Source organism: Phoca vitulina, unplaced genomic scaffold, assembly GCF_004348235.1.
Source record: "Phoca vitulina isolate PV1807 unplaced genomic scaffold, GSC_HSeal_1.0 scaffold52, whole genome shotgun sequence".
NCBI lineage: Eukaryota > Metazoa > Chordata > Mammalia > Carnivora > Phocidae > Phoca > Phoca vitulina.
In genome coordinates, this window is record NW_022589755.1 from 8295914 (window position 1) to 8310545 (window position 14632).

The 14632-nt window shown below is 52.7% G+C and overlaps 1 protein-coding gene across 4 annotated transcripts in view; it reads left to right on the forward strand.

The window, feature by feature from the left end:
• Positions 1 to 5018, forward strand: part of ZC3H4 (zinc finger CCCH-type containing 4) — a 41489-nt gene extending 36471 nt beyond the window's left edge. For 3 of the 4 annotated variants that reach the window (XM_032388270.1, XM_032388272.1, XM_032388273.1), the window contains one exon: positions 1146 to 2665. In XM_032388270.1, the coding sequence (XP_032244161.1) occupies positions 1146 to 2665 (1520 nt within the window). Of the gene's footprint in view, positions 1 to 1145 lie in introns of all 4 variants that reach the window. The other variant, XM_032388271.1, reaches the window with a different exon arrangement.
• Positions 5019 to 14632: the final 9614 nt, after the last annotated feature.

A 14632-nucleotide genomic window follows, 5' to 3' on the forward strand; every position in this document is an offset into this window, starting at 1 on the left:
CTAGGTGGGGTTTTGTGTCGGAAAGGAGCCTGTGGCCAGGGAGGACCCTTGCCCAGGGCCATGAAGCCAGGCTGGGGCTGCTGCATTGCTTGTCCGTGAGAAAATTGGAAGTCAGGGCTGCCCTTCGGTGTCTTTGGGGGTCAAGAGAGATCCTGATCCCATAGAGGAGGGAGGTGGGCTGGTCCCTGGAGGAGACAGCAGCCAGCAGGATTTCCCTTCTGCGCCCTTACAGAGGAGGCTCAAAGGAGATGCTCACAGCTCCCCTTTCCCTAGACCATGTTCTCAGGAAGTCAGCAGATGACAGCTAGTCGCTGACATAAACCAGTAATAATCAACAGTCCCAGCTGCCAGGTCGCTCGGTGCCACACAGTGGATCTGATGGCATCCAGCCCAGGAGGAAATGGGGCGGACAAATGGTGTCTAGAACCAGGAGCCGGAGGCCACGGGTGGCCCTTGTAGGAGCCCTGGAGCAGGTGGGGACAGTGGGAAGAGGGGACAGCGCCCTCCCTTGGTGGCTCTGGTTTCACCTGCCTAGAAGGTTGGACTTCGGCCAGTTTCTGAGTCGGCCCACCCGGCTCCGCCTCTTCCCAGCCGGTGACTGCCCTTCCCCGGGACATGGTAACGCTGCGAGGGGCCTGGGGGCCAGTGTCTGGGAGCCCCGAGCGCAGTGAGAGCGGAGTCCGTGGTAGCTGCTCCCAGGTGCCCAGAGCTGGGCCTGCCATGGTGGGACCTCAGGCCACAGGGGGTGAGGACGAGGTGGCAGAGCCCTGGGCTAGGACCCTGAGCTCAGTCCCTGCTCTGCCCCCCATCTCATGGCGCTGTCCACACCTCCGCTTTCTCGTCTGTCAAACGGGCATGATAACAACACTGCCTCCCGGGTGGTCGTGAGAGTAAGACAAAGCACTTAGAGCAGTGCTGGCACACGGGGAAAGGTCTAGAAACATTAGCCGGTGACTTGCCAGGCCCGGCGGCTCAGCCCACGTGAGCTCAGTGGCCGTTCATGGCAGCCCGCGGAGGGAGGGGAAACTGAGGTTCTCCGAGGTAAGAGGCAGAGGAGCCATTCACCCAGCAGGCTGCTGTGGGGGTCCAAGAGGGCTAGTGGCAGATGGTCACTCATGTTCCTCTGCTTCTCTGTTCTTTCTTAGGTGACACTGGAAACTGGTACTCGAGTGATGAGGATGAGGGTGGGAACAGCGTCACTTCCATCCTTAAGACCTTGAGACAGCAGACGTCTAGCAGACCCCAGGCTTCCGTCGGGGACCTGAGCAACAGTGGGCTGGGGGATCCCCGCCTCCAAAAAGGACACCCCACAGGAAGCCGGCTGGCTGACCCTCGCCTCAGCCGGGACCCCAGACTCACCCGCCACGCCGAGGCTTCCAGCGGGTCTGGCCCAGGAGACACAGGGCCCTCCGACCCTCGGCTGGCCCGCTCCCTGCCCACCGCCAAACCTGAAGGCAGCCTTCATTCCAACCCTGCAGGCCCCAGCGGCTCCAAGGGGTCTGGACCACCCCCTACAGAAGAGGAGGAAGGGGAGCGCGCCCTGCGGGAGAAGGCCATGACCATTCCCCTGGACCCTCTCCCTGGGCACCCGCTGCGGGACCCAAGATCACAGCTGCAGCAGTTCAGCCACATCAAGAAAGATGTGACCCTGAGCAAGCCAAGCTTCGCCCGCACTGTGCTGTGGAACCCCGAGGACCTGATCCCCCTGCCCATCCCCAAGCAGGACGCGGTGCCCCCTGTCCCTGCGGCCCTGCAGTCCATGCCCACCCTGGATCCCAGGCTGCACCGTGCCACTGCCACGGGGCCCCCCAACCCCCGACAGCGCCTGGGCACCTCCACAGAGCCCGGCGCATCTGGCTCCAACCTGCCTGACTTTGAGCTCCTCTCTCGCATCCTTAAGACGGTCAATGCCACGGGCCCCTCAGCGGCCCCTGGCTCCAGCGACAAGCCCAGTGACCCACGGGTGCGGAAGGCACCTACCGACCCTCGGCTTCAGAAACCAGCAGACTCCGCTGCCTCCTCCCGGGCTGCCAAGCCCGGCCCCACCGAAGCGTCCTCTCCAGCCGGCAGCCCCAGCGGGGAGTCCTCCCCACCAGCCACGGCCCCCTATGACCCCCGAGTGCTGGCTGCCGGCGGGCTGGGCCAGGGCAGCGGGAGTGGGCAGAGCAGCGTGCTGAGTGGCATCAGCCTCTACGACCCCAGGACTCCCAACGCAGGTGGCAAAACTGCAGAGCCGGCCGCCGACGTGGGCGCCCAGCCCAAGGGCCCCGAGGGCAATGGCAAGAGCTCAGCCGCCAAGGCCAAGGAGCCCCCATTCGTCCGCAAGTCCGCCCTGGAACAGCCGGAATCCGCGAAGTCCTCTGCGGATGGGGCCGCCGCCACAGCCACAGACAGATACAACAGTTACAACCGGCCCCGGCCCAAGGTCGCAGCGGCCCCCACCGCTACCCCGGGCGCCCCGCCACTAGAGGGCGCCTCGCCCCAGCCTGGCGTGCACAACCTGCCCGTGCCCACCCTCTTTGGGACTGTGAAACAGACGCCCAAGACGGGCTCTGGGAGCCCATTTGCCGGCAACAGCCCAGCCCGCGAGGGCGAGCAGGACGCGGGGTCCCTGAAAGATGTTTTTAAAGGCTTTGACCCCACTGCCTCCCCCTTTTGCCAGTAGTGTTAAGCTGGAGTCAAGTGCTCCCTGCACCCCCACCCTTCCCAGGGCAATATTTAAGGGCAGCAACCAGAGTTGGGAACTTGGGGGGAGGGGGGCTCTGGGTGTTTTTTTTTTTTCCTTATTTTGTTTTCTCTCTCCATGTGTCTCTCTCTCTCTCCTCTCTCTTTCTCTTTTTCTCTTTTTTAATAGTACTTTCGTTACAACATATAAATTGTATATAACCATTTTCAGTCCGTTCTGGTCAGTGCTGCAGGGCTCCCAGGCTCCCGCCAAGAAAACCGCCTTCTGCACGTGAACAGTTGCGAGTCCCCTGGGCCTCAGCCCCAGCTGGCACTTCCTCTGGCCAGGCTCAGTTATCAGGGACTCTCTAAAGGCTGGAGCCCCAGTCTGGTGGCTGGGGGTCCGGTGGGTTTTCTGGGCAAAGCTTGGCCCCTCCTCCGCCCCCTGCCCACCCCCGAGGACAAAGGGAACAGTAGGTATCCGAAGGCACTGAACGCTGCTCACCCCACATGAGCGAGGAGAGATGAAGCCGAGACAGTGGTCAGGCCCTGCATGGAAGCAGGTCCAAGTGTTTCTAGAACCCCATCACTTCTGCAGGGGGCAGGCCCTGACGACCTGCTTCAGAGACCGAAGGAAGGAGACAATTTGAAAGAAAGGCAGAGAGCCATCGGAAGCTGCCTGGGCCGGGAGAAGCAGAGCCCCATCTGCTCCTGTCTCCGGATTCGCACACTGGCCTCCCTGCCGCCCTCCGTCCAGAGTTCGTCCTCAGACCCACACCCTCCGCCCACATCAGAAGACTCCAGGGTGAGAGATGGACCTGGAGGTGGCAGGGCTGGTGTGGGGCGGCATACCCCAAAAGCTGCCTCCAGGAGGCAGCCTCCGCGTGTTTTCCGTCAGTATTAGCCCCTGTCCTGTCCCGTCCCGCCGTGGCCACGCCTCCTCCCTTCAGGCTGGGGGGGTCTTTCCTGGTCCTCAGGAGCCAGAGCACCCAGTGTGCTGGTCCCAGCCCCTTAGGGGATAGCTCAAGGATCCGTGGCGTGGCCACTCCACCAGGCTCCCGACAGAGCCCCAGGTGGTTCTTGGCAAAGTGTTTATGCTCTCTGCTTGCTTTGAACCTCCTTGCACCGTGTCTAACTTAGGGCCCGTGGTTTTGGTGTGTGCGGTTTTCTTCTCAGCTGACAGGTGCATGGGTTCAGAGGTATGTCACAGTGTTGGATTTTGGGGGCTTGAGGAAAGGGCAGGAGACTAGCCAGGGCAGGGTGGGGACTGCCGGGCCCTCTCCAGGAGAGGGCCCAGCAGGAACCCCGCTTGCAGGTGGAGGGTGCGGAACCAGAAACCTGCATCGTGCTCCCCTCCTCCGGCTGAGCCGGGATGGGAGCAGAGACGTCTGCACTGGGCTCCCCCCACCTGCCTCAGGACCCTGGCTGAGGTCCAGAGAAGGCCCACCCTGTGGAGGTGGCCTGGGGAGACCAGCCCATGGCTCGGGGGTCCTTCCCACCTGTGTGTAAGCACATGCTGGCAGTCTCTTGCCTTTTTCTTCTCATCCCATTCACCCCACCTGCCTTGCTTAAGGCCCCCACCTATTCCTTGCTAATAATGAGGAAACCTGATGACCCAGCCAAAGGGTTTCCCCTCCCACCTCCTTGGGGTGGGAGGTGAATGAGGCTCCTATACCAAACCCCTCTCCCTGGAAAAAAAGAAAAAAGTCGTTGAGTTTGGGGCCAGAAGCTAGGGCGGGAGAAGGCAGCCCACAGGGTCAGTGCGCCGTGATCAGGTTGGTTTGGTTTGTCTCTGTCTTTTTTGTTTTTGTTGTTTTTAAACAATCATTAGTGAGATTTTTCTTCAGCCACCAGTGTTGGCCTTGAAGCAAAGGGCTGCAGCCCTTGGTATTTGTAAAAATAAGTAAGAATACACAGTGTGGCTATGGGTTTGTTTGTTTTTTTTTCCTCCCTCTGAGAATTTTCTTTTGTAAAAGCAAAATTAAATACTTTTTTAAAACCGAAATCTGTGGATGAAATAGAAGCTGGAACCCTCCTGTCGGAATATTCAGCCTAAGAACCTCATGGGACTATGAATTCCCCCGAAATTTTCATTTGCCATCAGGCCAAGCTTTTAAAAACAAAATGTTCTCTAACCAGGATTGTAACAAAAGTGTAAATACTACTTCAGAGTTGAGAGTTGATGGTGCAAATATGTATATAACGTACTGTATTTTTACAATGATCATCGCATGACTGTCCCAGCCCCCTTTTTGTACTCCTTATCTGTCTTCCAGAAATGTCACCTGCCCTTTCTCCTGTGGTCTCTTAATCCAATAATTGTATTACTGCCATTAAAGGATGCAGTTATTTTAAAACTCCTGCAGTCTTGCCTCTCCGTGCTGCCCCCACCATCCCTCTCCCCGGGAATGACAAAACCTGGATCTGTTCTCGGTGGCCGGCCCCTGGGTGACATTCGTGATGACGCTGGGGGATTGGGGCCTCCAAACAGCCTACACTTTACTTAGCCGTTGGCACCTGCCTCCCACGGTTCCCGGGCCCCTGCTTTGGGCCAGTGTCCGCATTCAGAGTTACAGTGGTGCGCTCCACGGCCCCAGCCCTGCACAGCCCACGGAAGGGGCCAGTGGTGAACAAGCAGGGCAGTGGGCTGGCTGCTAGGGATGCGAAGAAACGGGACCCCTGACCACTACAGACTGAATATGTGTGTTTCCTCAAAACTGGGATGTTAACACACCTATTCCCCCCCCCCCCCCCAGTGCCACGGTGTTAGGAGGTGAGGCCTCTGGGAGGTTGGGAGGTGGTGAGGTCAGAGGGATGGAGCCCTTCCACGGGCTGCCCAGCTAAACTGGTGAGCTCTAAGTTGATGGCAACATTTCAGGGTGCAGTCTTTGAATTTCTTCCCATTTATCCGTATTGAGTGAGGATGATTTCACCTGCAACTCAGAACTCCCAACTCAGCTGGCTTAAACAGGAGTCCAGCAGCTTGGGAAGGTCAACAGGGCAGTTCTGGGTCGGTCAAGCTGGACTGTGAAGTCACATGGGTCTGGGCCGGCTTTCATACTGCTGGTCGTCCCCTCATGACTGCAAGATGGTGGGAGCACCTGGCAGCCTCCGTCTCGCCTGGCCAAGTGCAGAAGCAGGGAAGGAACGCCTCCTATATTTCCTCATGAGCAAGGGAACACTTCTGGAAACTCCTCAGCACACTTCCTGTCTGGTCTCCTCAGCCCTCCCTGCGTTGGTTGCTGGCAAGAGGGTCACCGAAGTCTCATGTTCCGTGCTTAGACTAATCAAAGATCCAGCATACTGAGGCCGAGGATGCAAACACCTGCGTGGCTCGCAATGTGGGGGAGGCCCGGGGGTTGAGAGCCACAGTGATGATTCAGCTAGCAGGCGTGTGGTGGGCGGCCCTGGGCTCCAGCAGAGGCGACCAGCTGGCTGGGGCAGGGACCTGTGAGGGCAAAGAAGCTGGCACCTGGACCCGGGAGGCTGGCAGGTCCTGGAGGACCTCGAAGGCGTCGCTACAGACACAGGGAAGAGCTTGGAGAGTCTGTTCAAGTAAGGACCAGACTGGAGGCTAGAACCTTCCTTCCAGGGCTGACAGGGAAGAGGGGTCGGAGAGGATGTCTGAGCAGCCCTGTGGAGGGCAGTTCCCTTGCTGAGATGGCACTGGGAAGGACGAGGTGGTCTGGGAACTGGGGCTGTGGGTGGAGGCTGTGGGGGCCCCTGCAGAGAGCTGGATGATGTCTCAAGATGTCACGGAGCCCTGAGTGTCACTGTTGGAGGAAAAAATGGAGCCTGAGGACAGAAGGGGCCAGAGAGCATCGGCTGGTGAGTGAGGCCAAGAGCCATGTTGAGAGCCTTCCACTTTCAAAGATGCCTGGGGTGTCGGGATTGGCACCCATGCCAGTGTCCTTGGGCACCTGACCCGACCCACTCCCTAGATTCTGCGAGTGTGAACATGTGACCGTACCTGCTTTGTCAGATGCTTAGCCATCCGCCCATCCCTCTCCACCCATTAGAACACAGCCCCCTGGGGGCGCCTGGGTGGCTCAGTCATTAAGTGTCTGCCTTCGGCTCAGGTCATGATCCCGGAGTCCTGATCGGCGGGAAGCCTGCTTCTCCCTCTCCCACTCCCCCTGTTTGTGTTCCCTCTCTCGCTGTGTCTCTCTCTGTCAAATAAATGAATAAAATTAAAATAAATAAATAAATCCTTCTTTAAAAAAAAAAACAGCCCCCCAAATCCTTCAGCATGTGTATCATTAACCAGAGTTCAATATTCACATTCCTTTTTTTTTTTTTTTTTTTAAGGTGCATGAAATGCACAGAAATTCCATGTACACTCGTGGAGTTTTAAGAAATGCATCCATCTGTGTGCCCCAAACCCCACTGAATATAGAGAAAGTTCCCTCGGGTTCCCTCCCAGGGCTGGATGGGGGGACTGCAATTATTTACTCGCTCATCTGCTGGGGCTGTTCTGGATAAAGATGCTGAACACGTTTGCGTGAGGCCTCGGTGTGAACATAGATGTTCATTTCTCTTGGGTCCTAGGGCAGATGAACGTTTGGTTGTATAAGAAACTGCCAAACTCTCTTCCAAATCGGTTGTACCATTTTTCGTTTTCACCAGCAGTGAAGGAGAGTTCTGGTTGCTCTATATCCTTGCCAACACTTTCCCATATAGGTTTCTAATATACTAATATTGATCTATTTAATTGAGGGGAAATTCACATAACATAAAATTAACCATTAAAAAAAAAAACTTTAAGTGGGCTCCAACAACCTGCATGGAGCCCAACGCAGGACTTGAAGTCACAACCCTGAGATCAAGACCTGAGCTGTGAGATCAAGAGTCAGATCCTTAACCAATACTGAGCCACCCAGTCAGTTAATGTCCCCAAATCAGCCATTTTTAAAATAAACAGCGCAGGGGCGCCCACGTGGCTCAATCGGTGAACCGTCTGCCTTCGGCTCAGGTCATGGTCCCAGGGTCCTGGGATCGAGCCCCGCATCGGGCTCCCTGCTCCACGGGAAGCCTGCTTCTCCCTCTCCCACTCCCCCTGCTTGTGTTCCCTCTCTCACTTGCTCTCTAATAAATAAATAAAATCTTAAAAAAAAATAAACAGTGCAGTAGCATTTAGTACCTTCTCAATGTTGTGTGACCATCACCACCTCTTTCCAGTTCCAAAACATTTCTATCACCCCAAAAGGGAAGCCCTTACCTATTATTATTATTATTTATTATTATTATTATTTTTAATTTATTTGACAGAGAGAGACACAGCGAGAGAGGGAACACAAGCAGGGGGAGAGGGAGAGGGAGAAGCAGACTCCCCGCCGAGCAGGGAGCCCGATGCGGGGCTCGATCCCAGGACTCCGGGATCATGACCTGAGCTGTAGGCAGACGCTTAATGACTGAGCCACCCAGGCGCCCCTATTATTATTATTATTATTATTATTAAAGATTTTATTTGGGTCTGAAAAGACCCTTTGCCCAAATTTGACCATAGTCACAGATTCAGGGCGTTCGCACGTGGCCATGTATTTTGGGGGACCACCATTCACCCCCCTACACTGGTCTTTCAGCTGATTCTGGGGATGCGGGCAGAGAAGGCTCTGATGACTCTTAACACTTCATTCACCACCTTTCTCTGAAATCTGTCCCGGAATGTGCGTGCGGCAGTTATTCCTTACCTCACAGTAATCTTTTGGAAGTCTCTTAGAAGTCCTTTTCCTGACAATCACAGGATCATCCCTTACTCATAAACAAGCTTCCACCAGAGATGAGACACAAACATCAAATAACATCCATAGGAACACTGTACTGGATATTTGCAAAAAGACCCACCCGGGGCTAGATGAGCAGCTTTTTCTCTCATGGGTATTGCCCATGTTGTGAGTCTGGTGAGGGGCTCTTAATACTATGAAACTTTTTTTTTTTTTTGAGATTTGGAGCCTATCAGTTGTGTTAGTAAGGATGGGCAAGGTTCTGCTGCGGAAATCCAAACTTCCAAATCTCAGTGGCTCATTCATGGGGCAGCAGGAAGCTGGGCTCATCATAGCCGCTAAGGAAGGGACCCAAGCTGCCTGAGGCTCCGCCCCTGGAACCACCTGGCAGTGGTGAGGGAAGATGGAGGATTGCCCCCCAGGCCTTAAATGCTTCTTCCCCAAGGCCATGGACTTCACCTCTGTTTTTCATTGGCTAAAGCTGAACTTCCAGGAGGATAGAGAGGTGCTATTCTGCCATGGGGCCAGGAGGCGGACAGCTGGAGCTACTCGGGAGACCAGCATTAATGTCTCCCGCACCAGCCTTCCCAAGTTCTCCCAGGCGACCCTCCTTGTTTGCAGGTGCCACGCCACGGGGGCTACAGTAGCCAGCTGAGGGAGGTCCCTCTCGTCTGTCTGCAACCGCAGGGAGCCCCAGTCCCCCGAGGCCTGAGCGGCTGAAATTCACCCCTAGGTTTGCATGGAAGGCCACGCCCCCACAGGCCGCCCCAGCCGATGCGTGAGTAGAGTGGGCGTGGGGATGCGGTGGGTGGTTGGGGGGCGGTTAGAGAGAGCAATCTGGTGTCTCCGCTTCTAAGGAGCTAATCAAATGCTACCCGGTCGAGGCCCCACCCTACACCTTCTTATAACCTTGATCATCTCCTTAAAGGCCCCCTCTCCAAATACAGCCACATTGAGCAAGGCTAGGGCTTCAGCGTCCGAATTTGGGGAGGACACAATTCAGGCCATAGCACCTACCCTGCTATTGCAGTATTCCCCGTATCCCGTATCATTCCACCGTATCCCCAGTAGATGATTTTGTTTTGTTTTTAAAGATTTTATTTATTTATTTGAGATAGAGCGCCAGAGAGAGAGCACAAGCTGGGGCGGGGGGGGTGGGCAGAGGGAGAAGCAGTTTCCCCACTGAGCACAGAACCCCACGCGGAGCTCGATCCGAGGACCCCAGGGGATCATGACCGGAGCAGAAGGCAGACACCCAACCGACTGAGCCACCCAGGCCCCCCGCTGCCTGATAGATGATGTGAAAGGTAAAATCTTTTACACAGTCTTTCTTATTTCTTCTGGTGGTTACTCTGTTTCTCTCTCTCTTTTTTTAAAATAATGTTGACATTTAAAAAACAATTTTATTGGGCGCCTGGGTGGCTCAGTCGTTAAGCGTCTGCCTTCGGCTCAGGTCATGATCCCAGGGTCCTGGGATCGAGCCCCACATCGGGCTCCCTGCTCTGCGGGAAGCCTGCTTCTCCCTCTCCCACTCCCCCTGCTTGTGTTCCCTCTCTCGCTGTGTCTCTCTCTGTCAAATAAATAAATAAAATCTTAAAAAAAAAAAAATTTTATTATTTATTTGAGAGAGAGCACAAGCAGGGGGAGGGAGAAGCAGGCTCAGCAGGGAGCCCAGGCACGGGGCTGGATCCGAACCCAGGAACACGGGATCATGACCAGAGCTGCAGACTGACTGAGCCACCCAGGTGCCCCTCTGTTGCTCTTAAAACATGTCAGCTTTAGGTGTTTTCTGCCAGCTTCCTTCTCCCTTCCCTCTTCCCTACTTTCTTCAGGCTGGTCTTGTCACTTTACATACGATGACAGCCTCTGTGTCTTACTCTCTCAACAAACACTGCCCATTAGAATGTTCTACAGGGATGGAAATGGTCTCTCTCCTTGCTGTCCCATATGGTAGCCTCTGGACACATGTAGCCACTGAGCACTTACACCCAGGCCCTGGATTTTACTTTTTAATTAATGTGAGTTTAAATTTAAAGGAAGGCACATGTGCCCGGCGGCTGCCATGTTGGACAACACAGCCCTAAACCCTAGATACAGCTCAGGACTTTCCACTTGTTAAAACGATCACAATTACAGGGCGCCTGGGTGGCTCAGTTGGTTAAGCGACTGCCTTCGGCTCAGGTCATGATCCTGGAGTCCCGGGATCGAGTCCCACATCGGGCTCCCTGCTCGGCAGGGAGTCTGCTTCTCCCTCTGACCCTCCCCCCTCTCATGCTCTCTCTATCTCATTCTCTCTCTCGCAAATAAATAAATAAAATCTTAAAAAAAAACGAAAAAAAAAAAAGATCACAATTACAAATCATTCCATTCACTTTCCTCTCCAGACCTCCCACCTCCTGTCAACTGTATTCATGCTCAAGCTGGGTAACTGTGTTTGCTGCTGTAACAAATTATCACAAACTTAGGGGCTTAAAAATAATGCAAATGCATTCTCTTATAGTTCTGAAGATCAGAAGTCTGAAATCAAGGTGTTAGCAGGGTTGTGTTCTTCCTGGAGAGTTCAGGGGAGAATTCATTTCTTTGCCTTCTCCAGCTTCTAGAATCCTCCTGCAGTGCTTGGCTCAAGGTCCCTTCCTTATGGCCCTCTGACCTTTTGCTCCTGTCGTCACATCTACTATTAACTGATCCTCTTGCCTCCTTCTTTGAAAAGCCTCTGTAGCCACACCCTAATTCCTGGAACCCAAGAACACTATATTATGTGGCAAAAGGAACTTTGCCGGTGTGATTAAGGGTGGGGAGATGGGGAGATGATCCTGCATTGTGTGGGTGGCCCGGATGTCATCATAGGGATGCTCATAAGAAGGAGGTGGGAGATCAGAATGGTAGGAGGGAAGCAGAGTTCGGAGTGGTTCTAGGAAGAGGCCACAAGCTAAGGAAAGCAGCCAGCCTTCAGCCCCTGCTTCTCACTGAAACCCCAAAGAACTGAAAGCAGGTACACTAACAAATATTTCTATATGCATGTTCATAGCAGCGTTATTTTTTTTAAGGTTTTATTTATTTATTTGTCAGAGAGCAAGAGCACAAGCAGGGGGAGCAGTGGACAGAGGGAGAAGCAGGCTCCCCGCTGAGCAAGGAGCCCAATGCAGGACTCGATCCCAGAACCCCAGGGTCATGACCCGAGCCGAAGGCAGACACTTAACCGACCGAGCCACCCAGGTGTCCCAGCAGCATTATTTATAATAGGCAAAGAATGGAAACAATCCTCATGTCCATCTACTGACGAATGAGTGAAGAAAATGTGCTATCTTCATAGAAGGGAATATTACTCCCTTGTAACAAGGAATGAAGCAACGTTAAAACTTGAAAACATTAAGCTAACTGAAATAAGCCAGACACGGAAGGCTACATATTGTAGGATTCCATCTCCCTATGAAATGTCCAGAACAAATCCACAGAGACAGAAAAGAGATTAGTGGTTGCCAGGGAGTGGTAGGAGAGGGAGGGGATGGGTGCGAGGAGTTTTCTTTTTGGGGTGATCAAACGTTCTGCGGTTAGTGATGTCAGTTGGGCAACCTTGTGAATATTCTAAAAGCCATTGAATTGTACACTTTAAAAGGATGGATTTTATGGTATGTGAATTACATCTCATTTTTTAAAAAAATCACTAGCATTCTTGTATAACAACAATAATCAAATGGGAAATTAACAGAAAATCAGATAACTTTCCCAAGAGTGATAAAAACTGTAAGGTATCTAGGAGAAAAAAACAAAACAAAACAAAACAAAAAACCCCCCACAAAACTATAAGGTATCTAGGAATTAACCTAATGAAGAATGCACGAGAACTTTCTGGAGATGTCAAATAAAAAAAAAAAAATCTGAGATGAGAAATTTTATTCAAATTTTATTCAAAAAGACCATTTTAGAGCATGTGACTCTTGATCTCAGGGTTGGAAGTCCGAGTCCCACGTTGAGAGATTACTTAAAAATAAAATCTGTAAAAAAAAAAAAAAAAAAAAGACCATTGCTGTGGGGAGGCTGCTCTGACCTCCGAGGTCTGCAAGTGTCTGTAAACAGAAAAGGGCATTGCTTTCCGCTAGCCAGTGGGGTTTGTAGTAGGGGAAGTTGGGTATGTGAGGGGCAGTAAGTAACCAACGTGGTTTGACAGGAAATGTGCCCCCCTGTGGTCAGCAGGTCTCAGGAGAAGCTGACCAGCATTTCAGTTGGGGGAGGGGCTGTTTGGGGCCCGGGGGGAGGGAGGGGAGGAGAGCAGCCTGACCCAGGTTGGTCAGCGCAAGACAGAGGGGTCACCGTGCACACCTGGGCAGAGAGAAAATGCTAGAGTTGTGTCCCAGGACTTAAAGGCAACCTGAATAAATGCTGGATTGGTGGGTCACGTGACCTGCCTTGTGATTCCTCTTCAGGCGCTAAAATGTCCTGCCACAAAAGCTCATGCTGTATCCTCTCCCCCCACCGCTTCATTGTTGTGGCCCCAGTTGGAACAGGGCCTGACATCGGGTCAGCTCTTGATAAAAATATATTCCTTTTTTTTTTTTTTTTTTAAGATTTTATTTATTTATTTGACAGAGAGACACAGCGAGAGAGGGAACACAAGCAGGGGGAGTGGGAGAGGGAGAAGCAGGCTTCCCGCAGAGCAGGGAGCCCGATGCGGGGCTCGAACCCAGGACCCCGGGATCACGACCCGAGCCGAAGGCAGACACTTAACGACTGAGCCACCCAGGCATCCCTAAAAATATATTCTTTAAAAAAATATTTTTTTTATTGAGATGTAATTGACATCTAACATTGTGTAAGTTGAAGGTACAACATGTTGATTTGATACATTATATATATACACACACAATTATATATAGTGTTGCAATAGGATTACCACTGGACTCCTAGCTGACCCCTCCATCATGTCACATAATTGCCATTTCTTTTTTGTGGTGAGTACTTGTATATTCTTTTTTTTTTTTAATAATATTTTATTTATTTATTTGAAAGAGAGACAGCAAGAGCGACAGACAGAACACAAGCAGGGGAAGTGGGAGAGGGAGAAGCAGGCTTCCCGCTGAGCAGGGAGCCCGATGCAGGGCTTGATCCCAGGACCCTGGAATCATGACCTGAGTGGAAGGCAGACGCTTAACGACTGAGCCACCCAGGCGCCCCAGGACTTGTATATTCTGTAAAAGGATCCCAATGCCTGGTCGTCCTTCCCACCCGCAGATATGACTGCGTTGGTCTGGGATGAGGCTGGAGCATTAATGTTGTAAAGCTCCTGGACTGTTCGGTTCGTGTACGAGAACCACTGATCAAATCACAAGTGCAGAGGCAGCCGGCCAACCCTCTGATCTGTCTCTTTAAGGAGGATTTGTTTTCTCTGCCCTGACCCTTTCTGGCATTTGGTTTTTCTCTCCCTTCTCCTCAGCCTAAATGGTTCCACCAGCCAAGAATGTGAGAAATGTGTCTCAAATATTTTCAGTTCCACTTAATCCCATTTAATGCTTAGGGTTCATTGCCAGCAGCCAGGCTGTTCCAGCCCATTTGAACTCCCTCCCAAGTTTAACCCCCTCCAGAGCTCCCAGTCAGCCTCCCCCTCCATAAAAGCCAAGCTCTTCTCAGTGGGAGATGAAGGAGCAAGTAAGGAGGGGCCTGGCCCAGCAGGTCTTTTTTTTTTTTTTTTTTTTTTTAAGATTTTATTTATTCATTTGAGACACAGAGATACAGAGAGAGAGAGAGAGCATGAGCGGGGGGAGAGGCAGAGGGAGAGGGAGAAGCAGGCTCCCTGCTGAGCCAGGAGCCCGATGTGGGGCTCGATCCCAGGACCCCAGGATCACAACCTGAGCCAAAGGCAGAAGCTTAACCATCTGAGCCACCCAGGCGCCCCAGGAAGGTGAAGTGATCTTTTTTTTTTTTTAATTTTTTATTGTTATGTTAATCACCATACATTACATCATTGGTTTTTGATGTAGTGTTCCATGATTCATTGTTTGTCCATAACACCCAGTGCTCCATGCAGAACGTGCCCTCTTTAATACCCATCACCAGGCTAACCCATCCTCCCACCCCCTCCCCTCTAGAACCCTCAAGGTGGAATGATCTTAACAGATAAGTTGAATATTGTCTGACCCCTGCATAACTCCTCTATGTCTTTCTACTGCACAGGATCAGGAGTTACAGGTGACCCAGGAACTAAAGGGGGTGACCTCAAATGGGTCCCCTTGCTCTGGATGGGGTTAGGG